This window comes from Silurus aristotelis (genome assembly GCF_946808225.1).
Source record: "Silurus aristotelis genome assembly, chromosome: 4".
NCBI classification, from domain to species: domain Eukaryota; kingdom Metazoa; phylum Chordata; class Actinopteri; order Siluriformes; family Siluridae; genus Silurus; species Silurus aristotelis.
The window spans coordinates 21605548-21622857 of NC_139577.1; the positions used below are offsets into that span (position 1 = coordinate 21605548).

Sequence of the window (17310 nt, forward strand, 5' to 3'; positions counted from 1 at the left end):
TGGAAATCCTCATGATCTGCACTTTCGACAAACAGTAAATACCCAGGTGTCACCTTTTATTCAGTGTATAATCTCATCTGGTTAATTGGTATTGTATGAGGAAGTCAGGTGTGTCAGAGAAGTATGTGAGGGTGGTGCAGGACATGTATGAGGACAGTGTTACAGCAGTGAAGTGTGCAGTAGTAATGACAGACTGGTTCAAGGTCGAGGTTGGATTGCATCAAGGATTGGCCCTGAGCCCGTTCCTGTTTGCAGTGGTAATGGATAGGTTGATGGACGAGGTGAGACAGGAGTCTTCGTGGACTATGATGTTTGCGGATGATATTGTGATTTGTGGTGAGAGTGGGGAGCAGGTTGAAAAGAGCCTGCAAAGCTGGAGGTACACGCTGGAGAGAAGAGGAATGAAAGTCAGTAGGAGTAAGACAGTACATGGTGTGAATGAAAGGGAGGGCAGTGAAGTGGTGCGGTTGCAGGGAGAAGAGGTGGAGAAGGTGGAGGAGTTCAGGTACCTGGGATCAGCAGTGCAAAGTAATGGAGAGTGTGTTAGAGTGAGACCTGTTATGTTGTATGGTTTAGAGACAGTGGCATTGAGAAAACACAGGAGGCTGAGCTGGAGGTAGCAGAGCTGAAGATGTTGAGGTTTTCCAGGATGGACAGGATTAGAAATAAGTTTATAAGAGGGACAGCACATGTAGGACGTTTTTAGAGACAAGGTGAGGGAGGCGAGATTGAGAAGGTTTGGACATGTGCAGAGGAGGGACATGGGTTATATCGGTAGAAGAATGCTGAGCATAGAGCCACCAGGAAGGGTTAGGGTTTATAATCCTGGTAGAAGATCAGCCTGAAGAAGATGTATTACCAAGATCTTTTCAAGGTTTCTTCATGTTGACTCAAGTTTGCCACTATTGCCTCAGGTTTGCTCACCAGGGATCTGAATCGATAGTCAGATTTTTTTTAGGCTGCTGTATGACAAGATTTATTATCAAAAGCCTTATACAAATTAGATGGAAAAAGCATCTTTCTGTCCCAGCAGCAGGACAGAAGACAATTTTGAGAGTTGAAACGTGTAGCATATATATATATATATATATATATATATATATATATATATATATATATATATATATATATATATATATACACACACACACACACACACCTAAACCAAAGTAATTAAATATATAAATAAACTCGTTTTACTGGTATTACCGCTAGGTTTACTTTTATTGTGAAGTGCTGCAAAAGCAATAAAAAAAATAACTCAACAACCGGAAAGAGGTCCTAATTCGGTGTCTTCCGTGTTTTGTGCCCCGTGGCGCTCAGTTCTCACGTTCGTTTTACAGCGCTGGATTTTCCACATGCAATTAAAATGTAAAAATAAAAAAGTAGGCATTGGGATAATCATTAAAATGTAGGTAAGTAACTGCAACAGCTTCTGGGCTACATTAAATAAAAGAACTACAGCATGAATATTTCCGGCTCAGGGAACATACACGGGTGTGCGTCCGTCCGTCCATTCTCTCAGCGCGAAGCTTTTCATGACTTAGCCGAAGATACTTTCAGCTGCTCTGCACTCTTCTGCACTCCTATTCCTCTGTTCATCATCGCGTTGTAGGTTTATGAATGATAATGTGGCTGAATATGCGTTTAATTGGTAGAGTCATTCTGCTGAAAGTTGCTGACGGCGGGAATAATGGAAGTCGTGTTTGTAATCAGTTGCGGATCAATTCTCTAAAATAACTTCATCTTCTTCCATCATCTGGGTTTACAACTGCTGTATGAATTAACTCTAAGATTCAGGACTGTTGTTGCTCCAGATTGTGTTTTTGAGTTTATTTATTTATTTACCACACATGATTTCCTCAATGTGCATCATGCTGGACTGCAGTTGTGTAACCTCAGCTCTTAACAGAACCCATGTGCTCGTTTTGGATGCTGTTCATTGGCATTGTGCAGACTGATGGTAATATTTGATGAGAAATCATGCACGTATTTGCATGTAGGGAAACAAAACCGAACTTCTCATACACAAATATGGTTCTAAATATATTCTGTTACTTCACACATTGAATAGGAGGCACACACTCTTTCACATGTGATCAGACTGAAGTGCAAATCAAACTTAAAGGTGATGTGAATTCACCTTATTCTGCTTCATTTCTGTTAAAGCTTTCAGTGTCGGCCGATAAGTAACCAGTAATCAGTATCATTTTGAGGTGAAAGTGACTTAAACATGAAAAGGGAAATGAAAGCCAGATTCCCCCAAGAGGATATTTATTCTTTTTTTCAGCAGAGAAAATAAACCGTGCTTCATGTTGCTAGGGAACAAAAGTTTTCTGCAACCCAAACAAAGCACAAGGATACATTTTTGTTCATGCCAGTTCTACTCATGTTTTTCCAGATGGCACCTTCATTCTGAGTTGGATCAAGAGGCTCCTTTACAAGCCGAATATTTGCACGTTTTTGAGGAATCTGAATATGAACGCCGAAATTCCTTAGGAATGCTGCATGAGTGCAGGAGTGGGACTTCGCTGCACTCCTCGCTCTCCACTGTTTGTCCGTTGCACAGGATTTGTTTAACAAGAAATGAATTTTTTATAAATGTGTCCTGGATGATATAAACCGTCTGTGCGTACAGTGGGGTTTTGCCAGAGCAGACCTGAAGATGTGTGGCTGATTAGGAGAACGCTGTGCCTCTCCCCGCTATGCCCAGGCGAGGGCTGCAGCTGCAAGGCCGGGTGCGCTGGCTCCTTCTGGGTATATTTTTACTTCTTGTTTTCCTGTTCTTTGCCTATCTTCTGGAGTGTACACCACCTGTAGATGTGAGCCATGGAATGCCTGGTCTTGCAGTGGATCCTTATGGAAAAGAATATTATCAGGCGCTGCTCCAGGAGCAAGAGGAGCGGCACCTCAGCCGAGCAGCCAGCCTCAAGAGGCAGATTGCGCAGCTTAAACAGGAGCTCCAGGAGATGAATGACAAGCTGAAGACTCTGCAAGAGAGAAAAGAGAGCCCTGTGATTCAAGGCCTGATTGATGGCAAAGATCAGGAACCCAGTGACCTGTTGGAATTCCTGCATTCGCAGATCGATAAGGCCGAGGTCAATACAGGAGCGAGGCTCCCCAGTGAATATGCTCTAGTCCCATTTGAAAGTTTCACCACAACAAAGGTTTATCAGCTGGAGATGGGTCTCACTCGGCATCCCGAAGAAAAGCCTGTACGCAAGGACCGTCGAGATGAGCTGGTCGAGGTGATCGAGGCAGGTCTTGATATTCTAAACAACCCTGATGAAGAGGACGGTCAGGAGGAGGACATCCCTATGCAGAGGCAGACCTTCACGGAGAGCCATTTTGTCGAGGGTAAGAAGTTCCAACTGGTCACCGTGGACTTACTCCAGATACTTATTTGTGTTTTAAATGTGTACTTTTTTTTTAGGGGTTTAGGAGAATGTTTGTATAAACCGAACATTTTGTGAACTTTGCAACTTTTATGCACACTCTTATGCTTTCCAGGGCTTTACAGGACTGAGCGGGACAAAGGAACACAGTACGAGTTGTATTTTGCGAAGGATAATGCCCATGAATTCCGCCACGTAACTCTCTTCCGTCCATTCGGCCCCTTAATGAAAGTGAGGAGCACGTCCGTGGACACAGGCAGCACAGTCATCAATATTATAGTGCCTCTGTCAGGCAGAACAGAAGCTTTTACTCAGTTTCTACACAACTTCAGGTAAGCGTAGTAGAATAGACTGTAGACTAAGTTACTCTGATAAATATGTAAAATTGTTGCCCCAGCTCAGAAATTTTTATCTAGGTCTTTTTTTTCTCCCCCGTTACATTTAACACCAATAACTGCAAAAGAATGATTTATTTATTTATTTATTTTTAAGTCAGGCGATCAAAATAAAATTATTCCGCAATAATAACCAGACACGGTTTTCTGCAGGGAGGTGTGTATACATCAGGACAAGCGAGTGCATCTTACAGTGGTCTACTTCGGTGAAGATGGCTTGCAAGAGGTCACGTCATCCTTGCAAAAAATGTCCAGGTTTGTGTTGTACAATGTTTCTGTCCACAATGCAACTGGCTGGTTGTCACCAACAACGGTTAATTATTCATTATGCATTTGCCATCGTTTAACATTGTTTGTATTCATCTGCTTGTCACATTTTTCTAAGCGAGGAGAATTTCATGAACTACACTCTAATCCCTGTGGACGAGGAGTTTTCCCGTGGCAGGGGATTGGACATTGGTGCTCATGCATGGAAAAAAGAGACTGATGTGCTGATGTTTTTCTGCGACGTCGATATTTATTTCAACCACGAATTCCTGAACACGTGCCGTCTCAATACAGCTCCAGGTATGTAATTTGAACATAAATGTTTGTGTATAATTTGTGGACTTCTCTTGATTGGGATTACTATAAAGATTTTGATGCAATGTATTCTACACTGGGAGAATTTTTCATGTGTGTGGTTTTATCCTGTTTTTAGTATTCTCCTTTATACATACACTCTATCCTTTATCTTTCCACTAAAGGCAAACGAGTGTTCTATCCAGTAGTGTTTAGTTTATACAATCCTGCCATAGTCTATGGAAATCTTGAATTGACTCCGCCCATTGAACATCAGTTGGTATGTAGCAATCATTCCTTCCCATTCCCTTAATACTGTAAATTGAGTATACTATAATTTAACAAGAAACACTATTGTATCATTTGCAGATTCATAAAAAAGATGCTGGATTCTGGAGGGACTTTGGATTCGGCATGACGTGTCAGTATCGCTCGGACTTCCTCACTATCGGTGAGCTGCAATGCAACCGAGTACCGTCTGATTTTAGATTTTATTATATTTTTGGATCATCTATATTTGCTTATCATTCCAGGAGGCTTTGATCTGGAGGTGAAGGGTTGGGGAGTGGAGGATGTCCATTTGTACAGGAAGTATCTGAGGAGCGAGCTGATCGTGATGCGCACGCCCGTTTCAGCTCTCTTCCATCTGTGGCATGAGAAGCTTTGTGCAGACGAGTTGACGCCAGAACAGTACCGCATGTGCATCCAGTCCAAAGCAATGAACGAAGCTTCTCACTCTCATTTGGGCATGCTGGTGTTCCGCGAGGAGATCGAAAACCACCTCCGTAAACAGGCCTATAAAAGCCAGAGCAGGGCAGAAGATTGAAGGCTAGCAGTAAGCACAGTCTCCGAGAGCATTACAGCAGGACACAATTTAACCAGCCGAGATTTGTTCAAATCTCGCAACATTAACACATTTTCTAAAAGAATGCAGATATTTTTTTTTTTTTTTTTTAGATATTTTGTAAAAAAAAAAAAAAAAAAAAAAAAAGAATCCCAAGGATCAACTAAGAATAAATCTGGTTAAACAAAGTGTATGATAAAAGTGCTGTATAGAATCTCGGTTTTCTGCAGGTGGAAGTTGTGACCATGTTATTTGTATTCAGACAGTCCATCCAAATTATTTTTTTAAATGACCAATTGATTTGGTGCTTTTATGTTCAATCACATTCATAGCAGAACTTATGTTTCTGGTTTCTATACATTTATTTTTAATGTTATTTTTTTTAACACATTGTTACATTTTTATTGCTGTTTAGTAGAATCCTGTGTTGTGCTATTGAGCAGTTATTCAACGGTCATGCAACAAAAAAGACAATCTGTTTTAAATTATTTTATCAAAGCAGAGGACTGAAAACATTTTTGTTCTGTACAAGATGCCAGGGACAATTCAGCAAATGTCAGATGTAGCTGGTGAAACAGTGAGCCACTCTGTGGGTTTCCTTTTATTTAAAATGGGTAAATGCTCACTTAATCAAACCTGTTTAGAATACGTTTGAATAATTAAATGCTGTCATTATTGTACCCAGTAGCTATTCAGTTTCCATGAGACATTTTTATGGTTATACAATAGAGGCTACTAATATAAATCTGGCATATGTAGCATCTAAAGCAGCAGCACAATGCAATGATGAAGACTAAAAATCTCATTTTTCTTTTTTAATAAAGAGGGACAGCTGTCTTTCAGCTTTGCTTTGACTCCTGTAATCATTTCCATTGCCAAAAAGTTTCATAGTACACAAGTTATCAGTCACAGGAACACAGGTTGGACAAAATGAGTTTAATTTCTGGATTATGTGTCTTGGTTACATGACAGACTTGCTTTCTCAGCCAATGCAGTAAATATTTCTACTATGATTCAGGAAAACTGATGAACCAATCTTTCACAGCTCTATAAAAATGCTGATGTATGGTGGAACTCAATGCCACGTTATAATTCTTAATTTCTTAATTTAAGATAATAGAATAATACTTTTTGTATTCTTATTTGTACAAGAAAACAAAGAATAGGAAATAAAATAAAATAAAAATCCAACTGCTGAGGCAGGCCCTCCTGGAAAGTTTAAAAACGTTCAAAATGAATTAGCATGTGCTTTATTTAGTTTATTATTATCACATCAGTGCACTGTTTGCTCTGGCCATATGTCCATGGTCTTATAAATCTCTTTAAGAAAAAACAAAGCTGTGTCTTCAGATTCCCTGCAAAATAAAGAGAAAATACCGTCAGACCAAAATCCATCTTAATTTCTTATATAAATGAGGAATGTGCTGTATGATAGGTACCAGTAACACAGGTGACTCTGGAGAGCAAATAGGTATTCATTAAAGCTCTCAATGGGCTTCTCTTGCAGGACATAATCGATGCGTCGTCCCTCATTCAGCATGCCCATCTTCACCAGTGTCTCCTCCTCCTTTGCAGGCTCAGGAGTCTCCAGCACTAGCTTATCATCCACTATACACATACACACATGAAATAATCGTTCACTAAGAATCGTCCAGAGAACATTTCATTGTACAGGCAAAAAGTCTTCAAAACCGAATGTTCTAAAGCATTATTTAAGACAAACCTTCATTTTGCATCTCCTCTTCTTCTTTTAGTTGACTGGCCACAATGGCCAGCTGTTCATGCAGCTTTGCGGAGGCGGTATGAGCACGAGCAAAATCATGCAGGGTCTGCCATGCAGTCTTTAAAGAACTGATGAAACCTTGTTTCAGGTCAGAACCCATCCTCGACAGACTCTCCTTTAACTCTAAATACAATAAAATACTGTACATTAGTACTACTTATAGTGACTTTATAGTTTTAATTGCCTAGATTAAGAATGCAGTCATACATACCAAGGTGAAGTCTTTTCCTTCCTTTATGATGAGGAATCAAAACTGGGTCCAGTTCAGTATCTGGTAAAATCATAGGCTCAATCCTGTATGCCACCGGATCCAACTGAGAACAGAGAACATTTTAATAATCGGATACATTATATAACCCAATTTTCATAAAAAATCTCATTTCCTGTATCACCATTAATAATACCACTAATAAATAAATAGTCATGTCTGTAATAACAAGACATTTTCATGTGCATGACTGAAAACCAGGTTTAAAATGTAATAGTCATACTAGTTGTGACAAATGTTTTAGGAAACGTTTCAACATACTGGATGATAAATGTTAAAGAAGCCTTTGCAGGTGGGTAGCTGATAGGCCTCCTCGAGTTTCTCCACCCCTCGCACAGTCAGAAACATCCCAATTGGAGAGCCGAGTGCAAAAAAATTGACAGGGCTGAAGTCCAGCGCATGATACACCACAGAAACCTACAGGGAAAGGATTGAATAAAACTGCTGTGTTGAAAGTGCTGACTTCCAATCACTGAAAATAAAACAACTCTCTTGGATCACGTGTAGTTTTGGTCACATTCTCCACTTTAGCCCCGAAGTGTGCGAAGTGTATATAAATCGAGCTTTTCTGCGGATGCAGCACTAATTAAAATACATCAGGAAACTCAGTTTCTAAACGGAGTTTCTTTCCCCATAGTTATTTCCTGTTTTCTTCTCCCCACTTCCCCTTAACCTCACTAGCTTTGTTCCTGGCATTACTCTAAATAAAATAAAAACTAATGTGCGTTTTAAAAAGCGACAAAACGGCACTTATATAACCTGTGTGTTTTAAAATTATTTTTTTCAGATTATCCAGTATTTAAATAGTGCTGTATAGGATTGTATTAGAGAATGTTGGTCATAAATCATATAAAGTTTGGCCTAAAAGTTTACCTGGCCAGTGCCAATTTCGAAGCAATTGTAATCCACATGCATGGAGGACATAAGCCTGCCGACTGGGACTTTAGAGCTGGCAACAGTGGTGACCGATTCAGTGTTTTGAGGGGTTGAAACTTCTTTAATGTCTTCTTTGGCTGCAACCTTCTCTTTTGCAGCCTGTTGTGCAGCCTGAAAATGACAAATGAGAATTTATACTATTTGCATTAAAAGAACTCACAAAAAAGCATGTGCGTTACAGATAAGTGCTTACCTGCTTTGCTGCCTTCTCTTTAACAAACTTTGCAAGCTTCTTTCGTGGTCCCAAAGGAATACCCATTTCTTTCAAATCCTCCACTGTGCACATAAGCTGCAGAGAATGTGACAGAGAAAGAGCAAGAAAATGAGAATGACAATGTATGTACAATGCTGGTTTAGCAAATAAATAATCTTGAATGGGTAAAGCACGCTCTTACCAGTGACTCAACATCAATCTTCTCCTGTTCGAAGGTGCTGAGGTACTCAGACAGGCCCAGCTGGTCTAGAACAGATGACAGATTAGCGATCTCCTCTTCCTCTGCTTCCTCAGCTGCAGCCGGGCTAAAGACCTCAGTGGCCTGGGAGACAGGAGGACTCACCTACAAAAACACAAGGTCTTCATTCACTCTGGTGTAATGGAGTTACACAGCAGCATGCGCCCTGTCTCAAACACAATTCCCTTTATAATTTTCAGCCAGAGTAAGACAGTACACACATTCAAGGTGTATTGGTTCCACCTTGCCTCATCAACACAGTGAGAATTGAGGCATCTTAAAAACCATTCATGGTTACTGTGTTCCTCAGTAGAAACTCTGGCAAGAGGGGAATATACGGAATGTGAATAGTCTTAACACATTCCTGCTTGGCAAACAGAAATGTTGTTTAGTCAGGTCATCCTCCATGTTGGATAATTGTGCATCATACAGTGCATCTGCAAATGATTCACAGCACTTCACTTTTCCCACTTTTTTTTTTTACAGCCATATTTCAAAATGGATCTACATGCAAATACACCATAATGACAACGTAAACAAAGTTTGTTTGACATCTTTGTAAATTTATTACAAATAAAAACCATTAAGAAATAAAAAAAAAAAATCACATGTACGTAAGTATTCAAAGCCTTTGCTCAATACTTTGTTCAAGTCTTTTTGAGGATGATGCTACAAGCTTGGCACACCATTTTTTGGGCAGTTTTTCCTGTTCCTCTTTGCAGAAGCTCTTAAGCTCAGTCAGGTTGGATAGGGAGAGTCAGTACACAGCTATTTTCAGATCTCTCCAGAGATGTTCAATGGGGTTTAAGTCTGGGCTCCGGCCGGGCCACTCAAAGACAAAGTCCCGTAGCCACTATTTTGTTATCTTGGCTGTGTGCTTAGGGTCGTGGTCCTGTTGGAAGATGAACCGTCACCCCAGTCTGAGGTCCATCAAGGTTTTCATCAAGGATCTTTCTGTACATTGCGACATAAATTTTTACCCTGATCCTGACTAGTCTTCCAGTTCCTGCAGCTGAAAAACATCCCCACAGCATAATGCTGCCACCACCATGCTTCAATGTAGGGATGGTGTTGGGCAGGTGATGAGCGGTGTGAATTTTGTCTCATAGTCTGAGAGCCTTGCAGATGCCTTTTGGCAAACACCAGGTGGGCCGTCATGTGCCTTTTACAGAGAAGTAGCTTACGTCTGGCTACCATAGAGGCCTGAGTGGTGGAGTGCTGCAGAGATGAGTTTTCTCCTGGAAGCTTCTCCTCTCTTTACAGAGAAATGCTAGAGCTCATGGTCACCTCCATGACTCAGGTCCTCCATCCCCGACCGCTCAGTTTGGCCGGGCTGCCCGCTCTAGCAGCATGCCTTTCCAAATCATGTCCAATCAACTTAATTTACCACAGGTGGACTCCAATCAAGTTGTAGAAACATCTCAAGGATGATCAGTGGAAAAAGGATGCACTTGAGCTCAGTTTTGAGTGTCACGGCAAAGGCTGTGAATTCTTACAATATGTACGTTAAAACATGTTGTTGTTTTTAATAAATTTGCAAATATTTCAAACAAACTTCTTTCATGTAGTCATTATGAGGTATTGTTTGTGGAATATTTAAGGAAAATAATACATTTCATTATTTTTGGAATAAGGCTTTAACATAAAATGTGGTAAAGTAAAGTGCTGTAAATACTTTTCTGATGCACTGCATCATAATGGTGGCTTTTTTACTCTCCTCAAACTTCAATTATGCCATTTCATAATTAGTATACAGTGATATGACTCACAGAAACAAGAATCAGGCTAGACATTGACATGTATTCACGTGTGTGTGTGTGTGTGTATATATATATATATATAAATAAATAATGGCCCTAGCAAATGTAAAGGAGTCACAATTATTGGTAATGAATTAAACAATTAAACCCATTTAGTCTACTTTAAAAATAGTCAATGACATTGATACACTTTCCAAAGCATTCTGTTGAATTTCATTTTCTCCGCTGTTTCTCCGCATACTGCTGAGTCATCCTGAGTCATGCTAGGGATCCAACAAAGCGATTACCAGATACTAATCTGAAATACCTGTTTAACTTCAGGTTGGGCGTTTCCATTTGGAGTGGAGGCAGAAGATGGGTTCTTCTGATTAGACAGTAGATCGAAAAGTATCAAAGAGCCTACAAGAACAACAATTGCAGGTTACAATAAAGCAAAAGTAGACTGAAAATGTGCAGTGGTGCGATATATATATACAGCTACAAAATTAAAAGTTATTCGTTCCTGAGAAACATGCATACCTAGACTGTGTCCAGCGACTGACACACTCCCTTTGAATTCTGGATTTCTCTGCATGAACAATGCATAAAGACGGTTAATCTCGAAAGCTACAGTGTCCATGATGGTCTGGCAGTAGGTTGGGCTGTTGTAGAATAGTACATCTAAAAGAGTTTCATTAGTAAAGTGTCGCAGGCGCACAGTGCTGGGCAGGGTGATCTTCTTAATCCGCCTAGACAAAAAAGAAAAAAAAAACAACACATAAGCTAATTTAAGTTCTTTGTCACAACAGCTTTTTTTTTTTTTAGTCACTAGACAGGTTTGGATATAAATAGTTTCAGCATGTTAAAGACAGAGTAACTTGAGCAAGGTGTTAAAAACAGGATAAACCTGAGAGATGCTATAACATTACAATATAGCGGTTTTTAGGTCAAAATAAATAGTTGAACCTGTCCACTCCTGTGGCATCTCCGTGCAGGGCTGTGTGCCAGTGCACAGGCAGAAACTCCACACGACTTATAGCATGGCTGTCTAGAGCATTTTTAAAATGACTTTGCAGAAGCTTCAGGGAAACACTGCGGAAGTCATCCACTGTGAGCCGTTTGGAAAAAACACACACAAATAGTTTTTATTGTTAGTACATCAAAAATCTATTACAATAGTACAATACTTTGCAAATTTCTGACCAAAAAAAGAACATAAATAAACTCCTTGTCTGACTAATTAGAGCTTTATACAGTCAGTCATAATAATTAGTTTGAATCTTACCACACTCCACCATGCTCCTGAATCGCAGATCACAGACTGGGCCAATGCCGTGCACCATAAATACCAGATGGTCCACTTGTGGCATTTCACCTAGAAAATAGATTGCAATGTGGTGTAGCACATCGCTGTGTTATACTACGCACCAGGGAAAAGACTAGAACGTTCTTTATAAGTTTAGTTAAAACATTTACTATTACATACGTATTAATAAATAAATTACAATTTTAAAATTAGTTCTTGCTCACAAGCCTTTTTCAGACTAAGCACTGAAGTACTTTTATAAATGAATAATATATTAGTGGATGGAAATGCTTTTACAAGAAACAGAGCAGTGTGTTGGATGGATAACAGTACTGTATATTAAAAAAAAAAAAAGAAAGAAAAAAAGGCAGAATGAATATAGAGCTGAAGCATTAATGAGTTCTACTTACCATCAGGGACTTCATCATGGTCATCATCCACTCCCCTCTTCACTACTCTGGGCCGAGTCTGGCCATCCTGGGTGGTGCCCCATTCATCAGGAGTGGCTGTTGGCTGAAACTGCACTATGACCTGAAATGTGCACCAGTGATATTTTACATAAGGACACAACCCCTAAAAGGAGATGCATCTAAACGAAGATATTTAAAAGACTAATCTAAAAAAAGAATACCTTTGGATTATGCATAACAATTGTTTCCCCTGAAGGAAATTCCAGCCGGCGGTGCCACTGATTAGTACAAACAGCTTTCTTGTATTCAGCCTGTTAAAAATAACAAATATCTCTATAGGCTCACACACTTCTCTTATTGGCAGTTCATTCTACAACATGCACACTATCAGTAGCAACAAGAAGAAAATACATACAGTTCACCATTGCAGTGACCCTGTTAAACTAATCGAGAGAAGATTTCCACACCTCCAGTTTGTCACTGAAATCCTCAGAATAGGGGATAAATCGGCTGTCTGTGTCTCCTTTGTAGAACCAGGTACAGCGGCGCACCTCGGTAGGGTCCTCTTCCCAGTACACGGAAGTGCGGGTGCGATCGTAGAGCTGCACGTCATAGCGTGCACCGTCTGTAGTCACGATCACATTCTCCGGGTCTGGCTGGACTGAAATGTCAAAATATAAAACACATTAAAATTTGGATTACTCATAGTTAGCACTGAAACTATCTTCAATCCATATCATAATAAACTTGCAATATTTATACCTGTAACATTGATTAGGATCTCATGACTGGAATACTTCCACTTAACTTCCTAGTTTGATAAAGGACACATGCACGCTGAGCTGTTAATGCTATTTTATTATCAATGAAATATCTGATAAGCCCTGTTCAGACGGGATTCAATTTACATGGAGATCTGGAATGATTCAATCGTTTGCAGGTCCGGCTCTGATTTTATTTCCGTCCGGAACGGCTATGTCCGTTTTTATCTTCCTCATCCCTTTATATAATTACAGACTAAATCACTTACTCTGTGGTCACCTGATCATCTTAATCATATCCAGACAAATGCTTCTCTGACTTTGCAAGCAGATTCTGCCTCTTGTGTTGGAAAAAGTTTTGATCACTGTTGCTCAGCATATTTGGTAACTGAGAGCAGTCACTTCATTGATTATACAACAAGAAAAATTGGTTCTTGGTTGGTATGAATGGTTTAACTGCTAACAAGACAAAAGTCTATAAAAACGGTAAAGCTTGTAAACCCACCGCATTATTTTTTGTTTTGTACACCCGCACAAATGTTGGAGCTCAACTGAGCACTGAGAATACAAAGTCTATGCTTAATAAATGATTTAAAATAATAATAAAACATCAGTGATTTTGTATCCAGCATTTCTTAACAGGCAACTGAAAGCACACGAGTGAAAATATGCAGTGCTGGAGAAAATAGACCTGGACCAAGTAAATAAGTGTAATCTTTCAACTATGTCCCATTTACCCGAATTAAAAGTCTCCTCCAGGCGTATGGAATCCAGGATACTGAAGGGAAGCCAAACTTTCTTGGACTCCACTTGTTTGCAGTAAAACCAGTGAGGCTGAACAGGCTCATAGACGTTATATGAGTATTGCATCATGGGGTTGGCTGGAACCATAGGTCCAGCCATGCTGGGGCCTGATGGTGGAGGAGGAACCTGAGCAAGGGGAGGCTACAGGGAAACACAGCAGGATATTGAGAACATGGGTAGAGCTTCCTGGAAAATTATGTCTTAGTGAAACAGAAAGGCCTTTTTCTTTAACAGCTGTGTAACAGATGAACTGAGTAATGTCAAATACTGTGGTCAAGTCAAAGATTCACTTCTAGAAGTGGATAACGTCAAATATACGTAAATATACTTTTTTTTTTTTTTTTTTTTAGATACAATATATTGTGATATGTAGGTAACAAAAAAGGTATAAAAATAGAAGGCGAAATGTTTTGTAAAAAATATTTATTTGATTATTATATCAGCTTGCTTACTTGTTAATATCCAACAGTGTTAAGGAAATAATTGTCTGTTATCTAAGAAAAGCACAATGTGTTGTCATGGCTCACAATTATGATTTGTCTTATTCATCCCTTTTATGAAAAAGAAAATAGTTATGATTAATGCAAAAAACAGGCTTTTATTTTCAAGTAAAGATGAATACAATCCTAGTTTGGATCAATCACCTTACAACTATATACAAGTATATACTGTATAAATACAATTAAAATCTATGAAACAAGGGTACATACCTGTGTGAATGTTGGAGGTGCAGACGAGAATGTGGGAGGTGGTGGGGTCTGAGAGTAGGGATTGAGATGCTGTGATGTCTGAGGAGGAAGGTGCTGTTGTATTTCAGGGGCCATGATATAAGGACTGGCTCTGCTACTTGTGGCTGTGTGACGATACGGATTAAAGGGCTGCTGGTTGGCCTGGGGAGGCGGAGTAGCCGTCATGTTACGTGAAGGAGTGTGTGTACCGACGGGATTCTGGTAAGCTGCATTAACATACTGGTGCGCAGAGTTTACTTGAGTAATTGGGGGGTGTGGTGGCAGACTTGCAGTACTAGATACTTGAGAAGACGTGGCTGTTGGGACAACAGAAGAAGCAGGAGGCAGGTTCGACTTGGGCCCTATCGTAGCAAACGGATCACTGCTGCCCCCTGAAGCTGAAAAATAGGTAAAGGTTGAGGGCTGAGGTGCTGCTGAGGTCTGGCCAAGAAAGCTGTCTTCTTCACCAACTTCACTCACATCATCTGGATGAGAATAAAATGACAACATAGCAGTCATGGTTACATTTAATCATCTTAATTAGAGGTAAAATACACACATAAAACACAAGTAAATAATGACTATGGCTAATTGTTTTTTTCCGCCTGATCTGTAAATAAAATTAGAACAGGATTTAATCGTTCAACCTTTCAAATCAACACCAATTAATGAATAATCAATATATTCATTCATCTTCAGTAACTGTTATCCTGATACAGTGTACAGTGTATTTATAACCAACTCAGGGAAAAAGGCACTCTTGACAATACATTGTAGTGCACCATGCACACATTCATGCTCTCATTGACCAGTAAACAATTTAGTGTTTACAATTCTTCCCACAGGAGGTATTTAGTAGTTGGAATGAAAAACAGACAGTTCAGAGGAAACCCAAACAAATGCGAAGAGAACAGACAGGAACCCAAGTTTAGGATTGAACGAAGGATTCTCAAACTGTGAGGTGGCATCGACAGACACGGTGGCAGTTTTACCAACAATATAAACACTACTTGGATTCCTATATGACTTTAATGACAATAGATGTAGATTTACAGCTTCCATTATACAGTGCTGTGAAAAATTATTTGCCCCTTTACTGGTTTTTTTTTCCACACTTAAATGATTAAGATCATCAAACTAATTGTAATTTTACTCAGACGGGTAGGTAGGTTTGGGCAGCTTTTTTGCCATTTAAAAATCTTTTGTGTAATGTTAAAATTCGTTTGATATATACATAGTAATGTAGTCAGTGCATCTTATTTCAGTCAGTGCAATTAATTTCCTTGCCCTCATTAAGTACTGACCTAAACTTTTACACCTGAATGTGAGGTTAATGTATGGGAAGGGATTAAAGGGGCATCATTTTGCAAAATACTCTAAATACTTTTTTTTTTTTTTTTTTTTTTAACCGTCAATGTAAACAAAGGAAATGAAAAGTTTCTGAGGCCGAACATTTCTGAAGAAAACCCTGTCCAGTAAACACAAGCTGACATGAAGCTAACAACAAGCTAAACTCCATACCGACTCCATACAAACTACAGCTAAAGTCGTGTGATTTGTGGACGAAACAGAGATCATCTGTACATAATAAGACGATAAAATGATATTTGGCTTTATCAGTTAGTTAATCACACAGACTACTGACATGTAAAACAAACACATCGGCCTCAGACTCCGTCATCTTTTAGCTCAGCCGGTTCTAAAGCAGCCTGCTAGCATCAGTGCTGATCCCGTACCGCGGCCTTTCCCAGTCCCAGTACCCGCTTACCTCCGGATAAAACCGCGGGATCTGTGGCTTGGCTGACCGGAATGAAGGGCAGATTGAACTGAAATTCGGGCGCTGCAGAAAACAGCAGGTTAGCGCTGGATGTGCTGGGAACACCGCTCTTCCTTTCAGCCATTTTCACCGGATTATTACACGTAGCTCGCTCCCACTGCCGGATTCACACAGCGGAGCTCTCTCAGCACTTCCGCAATCGTCAGGTTACCGACGTTTTTTAATCCCTGATACCTATTTCATCTGCACTCAAACAAATCGAATTCTTCGTTTGGCTGCTCGCGTTAGGGGACGTCACATCGGATCATCTTTCTCCATAACATCTGGACCTTTACATCAGCCGCTCTTTCTAACCAAATCTGCCATCAAACAAACAAAAGTCAATCATGCAGATGCTATACAGCTCTACAGGAACAGCTCTCCCTTTAACGATCATGATGATGTTGCAGGCCAGAGTAATCAATCAGAGGAAGCGTCGAAAATCTCAGTGAGTTTACGTTCATTCGATTGCTTTTGTCTGAAACACATACTTGCATGCACGCACACACACACACACACACATCTCTATCTATCTATCTATCTATCTATCTATCTATCTATCTATCTATCGATCTATCGATCTATCGATCTATCGATGTGTGTGTGTGTGTGTGTGTGTGTGTGTGTGTGTGTGTGCGCATGTGTGTATATATATATATATATATATATATATATATATATATATATATATATATATATATATATATATATATAAATGGATGATTTTGTATCATCCATCATCATGATGTATATTTGGTTTATAGGGGTGTTAAAGATGGGGTCCATAGGCAAGGACCAGTCTAATAAATATTTTACTCTGGGGCACAGAATATAATTATATATAATACGTGTTCTAAATTTAATTAAAGAAGCTATCTGCTCTCTATGCTCGAGTATTTCCACTCCAAAACAAGCAAGCCATACATTCATGGATTTTCATGCTGATACAAGTTAAGGCTTAGTTATTTTGACGAGAAATTAAAGCTATGGCATACAAAGACATCTGTTATAGTTGGAGGCACACAACTGTAACAGATGTCTTTGTATGCCATATTTCCAGCATTCTGGAAAACCTGCGGGTTTCCATTATAACCAGTAGTTTGACTCTATTG

The 17310-nt window shown here is 39.6% G+C and overlaps 2 protein-coding genes across 4 annotated transcripts; one reads left to right on the top strand and one right to left on the bottom strand.

The window, feature by feature from the left end:
• Nucleotides 1-1250: 1250 nt before the first annotated feature.
• csgalnact2 (chondroitin sulfate N-acetylgalactosaminyltransferase 2) lies at nt 1251-6043 on the top strand. 3 transcript variants are annotated; one of them, XM_083539525.1, is made up of 8 exons: nt 1251-1411; nt 2402-3357; nt 3511-3727; nt 3944-4045; nt 4176-4357; nt 4537-4631; nt 4721-4802; nt 4885-6043. In XM_083539525.1, the coding sequence occupies exons 2-8, from the start codon at nt 2706-2708 to the stop codon at nt 5175-5177; spliced, it is 1623 nt and encodes a 540-aa protein (XP_083395651.1). In that variant the 5' UTR covers nt 1251-1411; nt 2402-2705; the 3' UTR covers nt 5178-6043. The 3 variants fall into 3 exon arrangements, with proteins under 3 accessions (XP_083395651.1, XP_083395652.1, XP_083395653.1); XM_083539526.1 differs by having other exon boundaries at nt 1276-1415; XM_083539527.1 differs by lacking the exon at nt 1251-1411 and having other exon boundaries at nt 1865-3357.
• A 73-nt stretch (nt 6044-6116) lies between these two features.
• On the bottom strand, nt 6117-16616 carry sec23ip (SEC23 interacting protein). Its single transcript, XM_083539524.1, has 18 exons — nt 16151-16616; nt 14365-14867; nt 13588-13795; nt 12557-12750; nt 12311-12400; nt 12090-12210; nt 11659-11748; nt 11340-11481; nt 10914-11122; nt 10702-10793; nt 8578-8739; nt 8376-8471; nt 8120-8293; nt 7508-7663; nt 7190-7292; nt 6919-7101; nt 6635-6803; nt 6117-6550 (listed from the first exon to the last, which is right to left on the bottom strand). Exons 1-18 carry the CDS (start codon nt 16281-16283, stop codon nt 6469-6471), a joined length of 2907 nt encoding a protein of 968 aa, XP_083395650.1. The 5' UTR covers nt 16284-16616; the 3' UTR covers nt 6117-6468.
• Nucleotides 16617-17310: the final 694 nt, after the last annotated feature.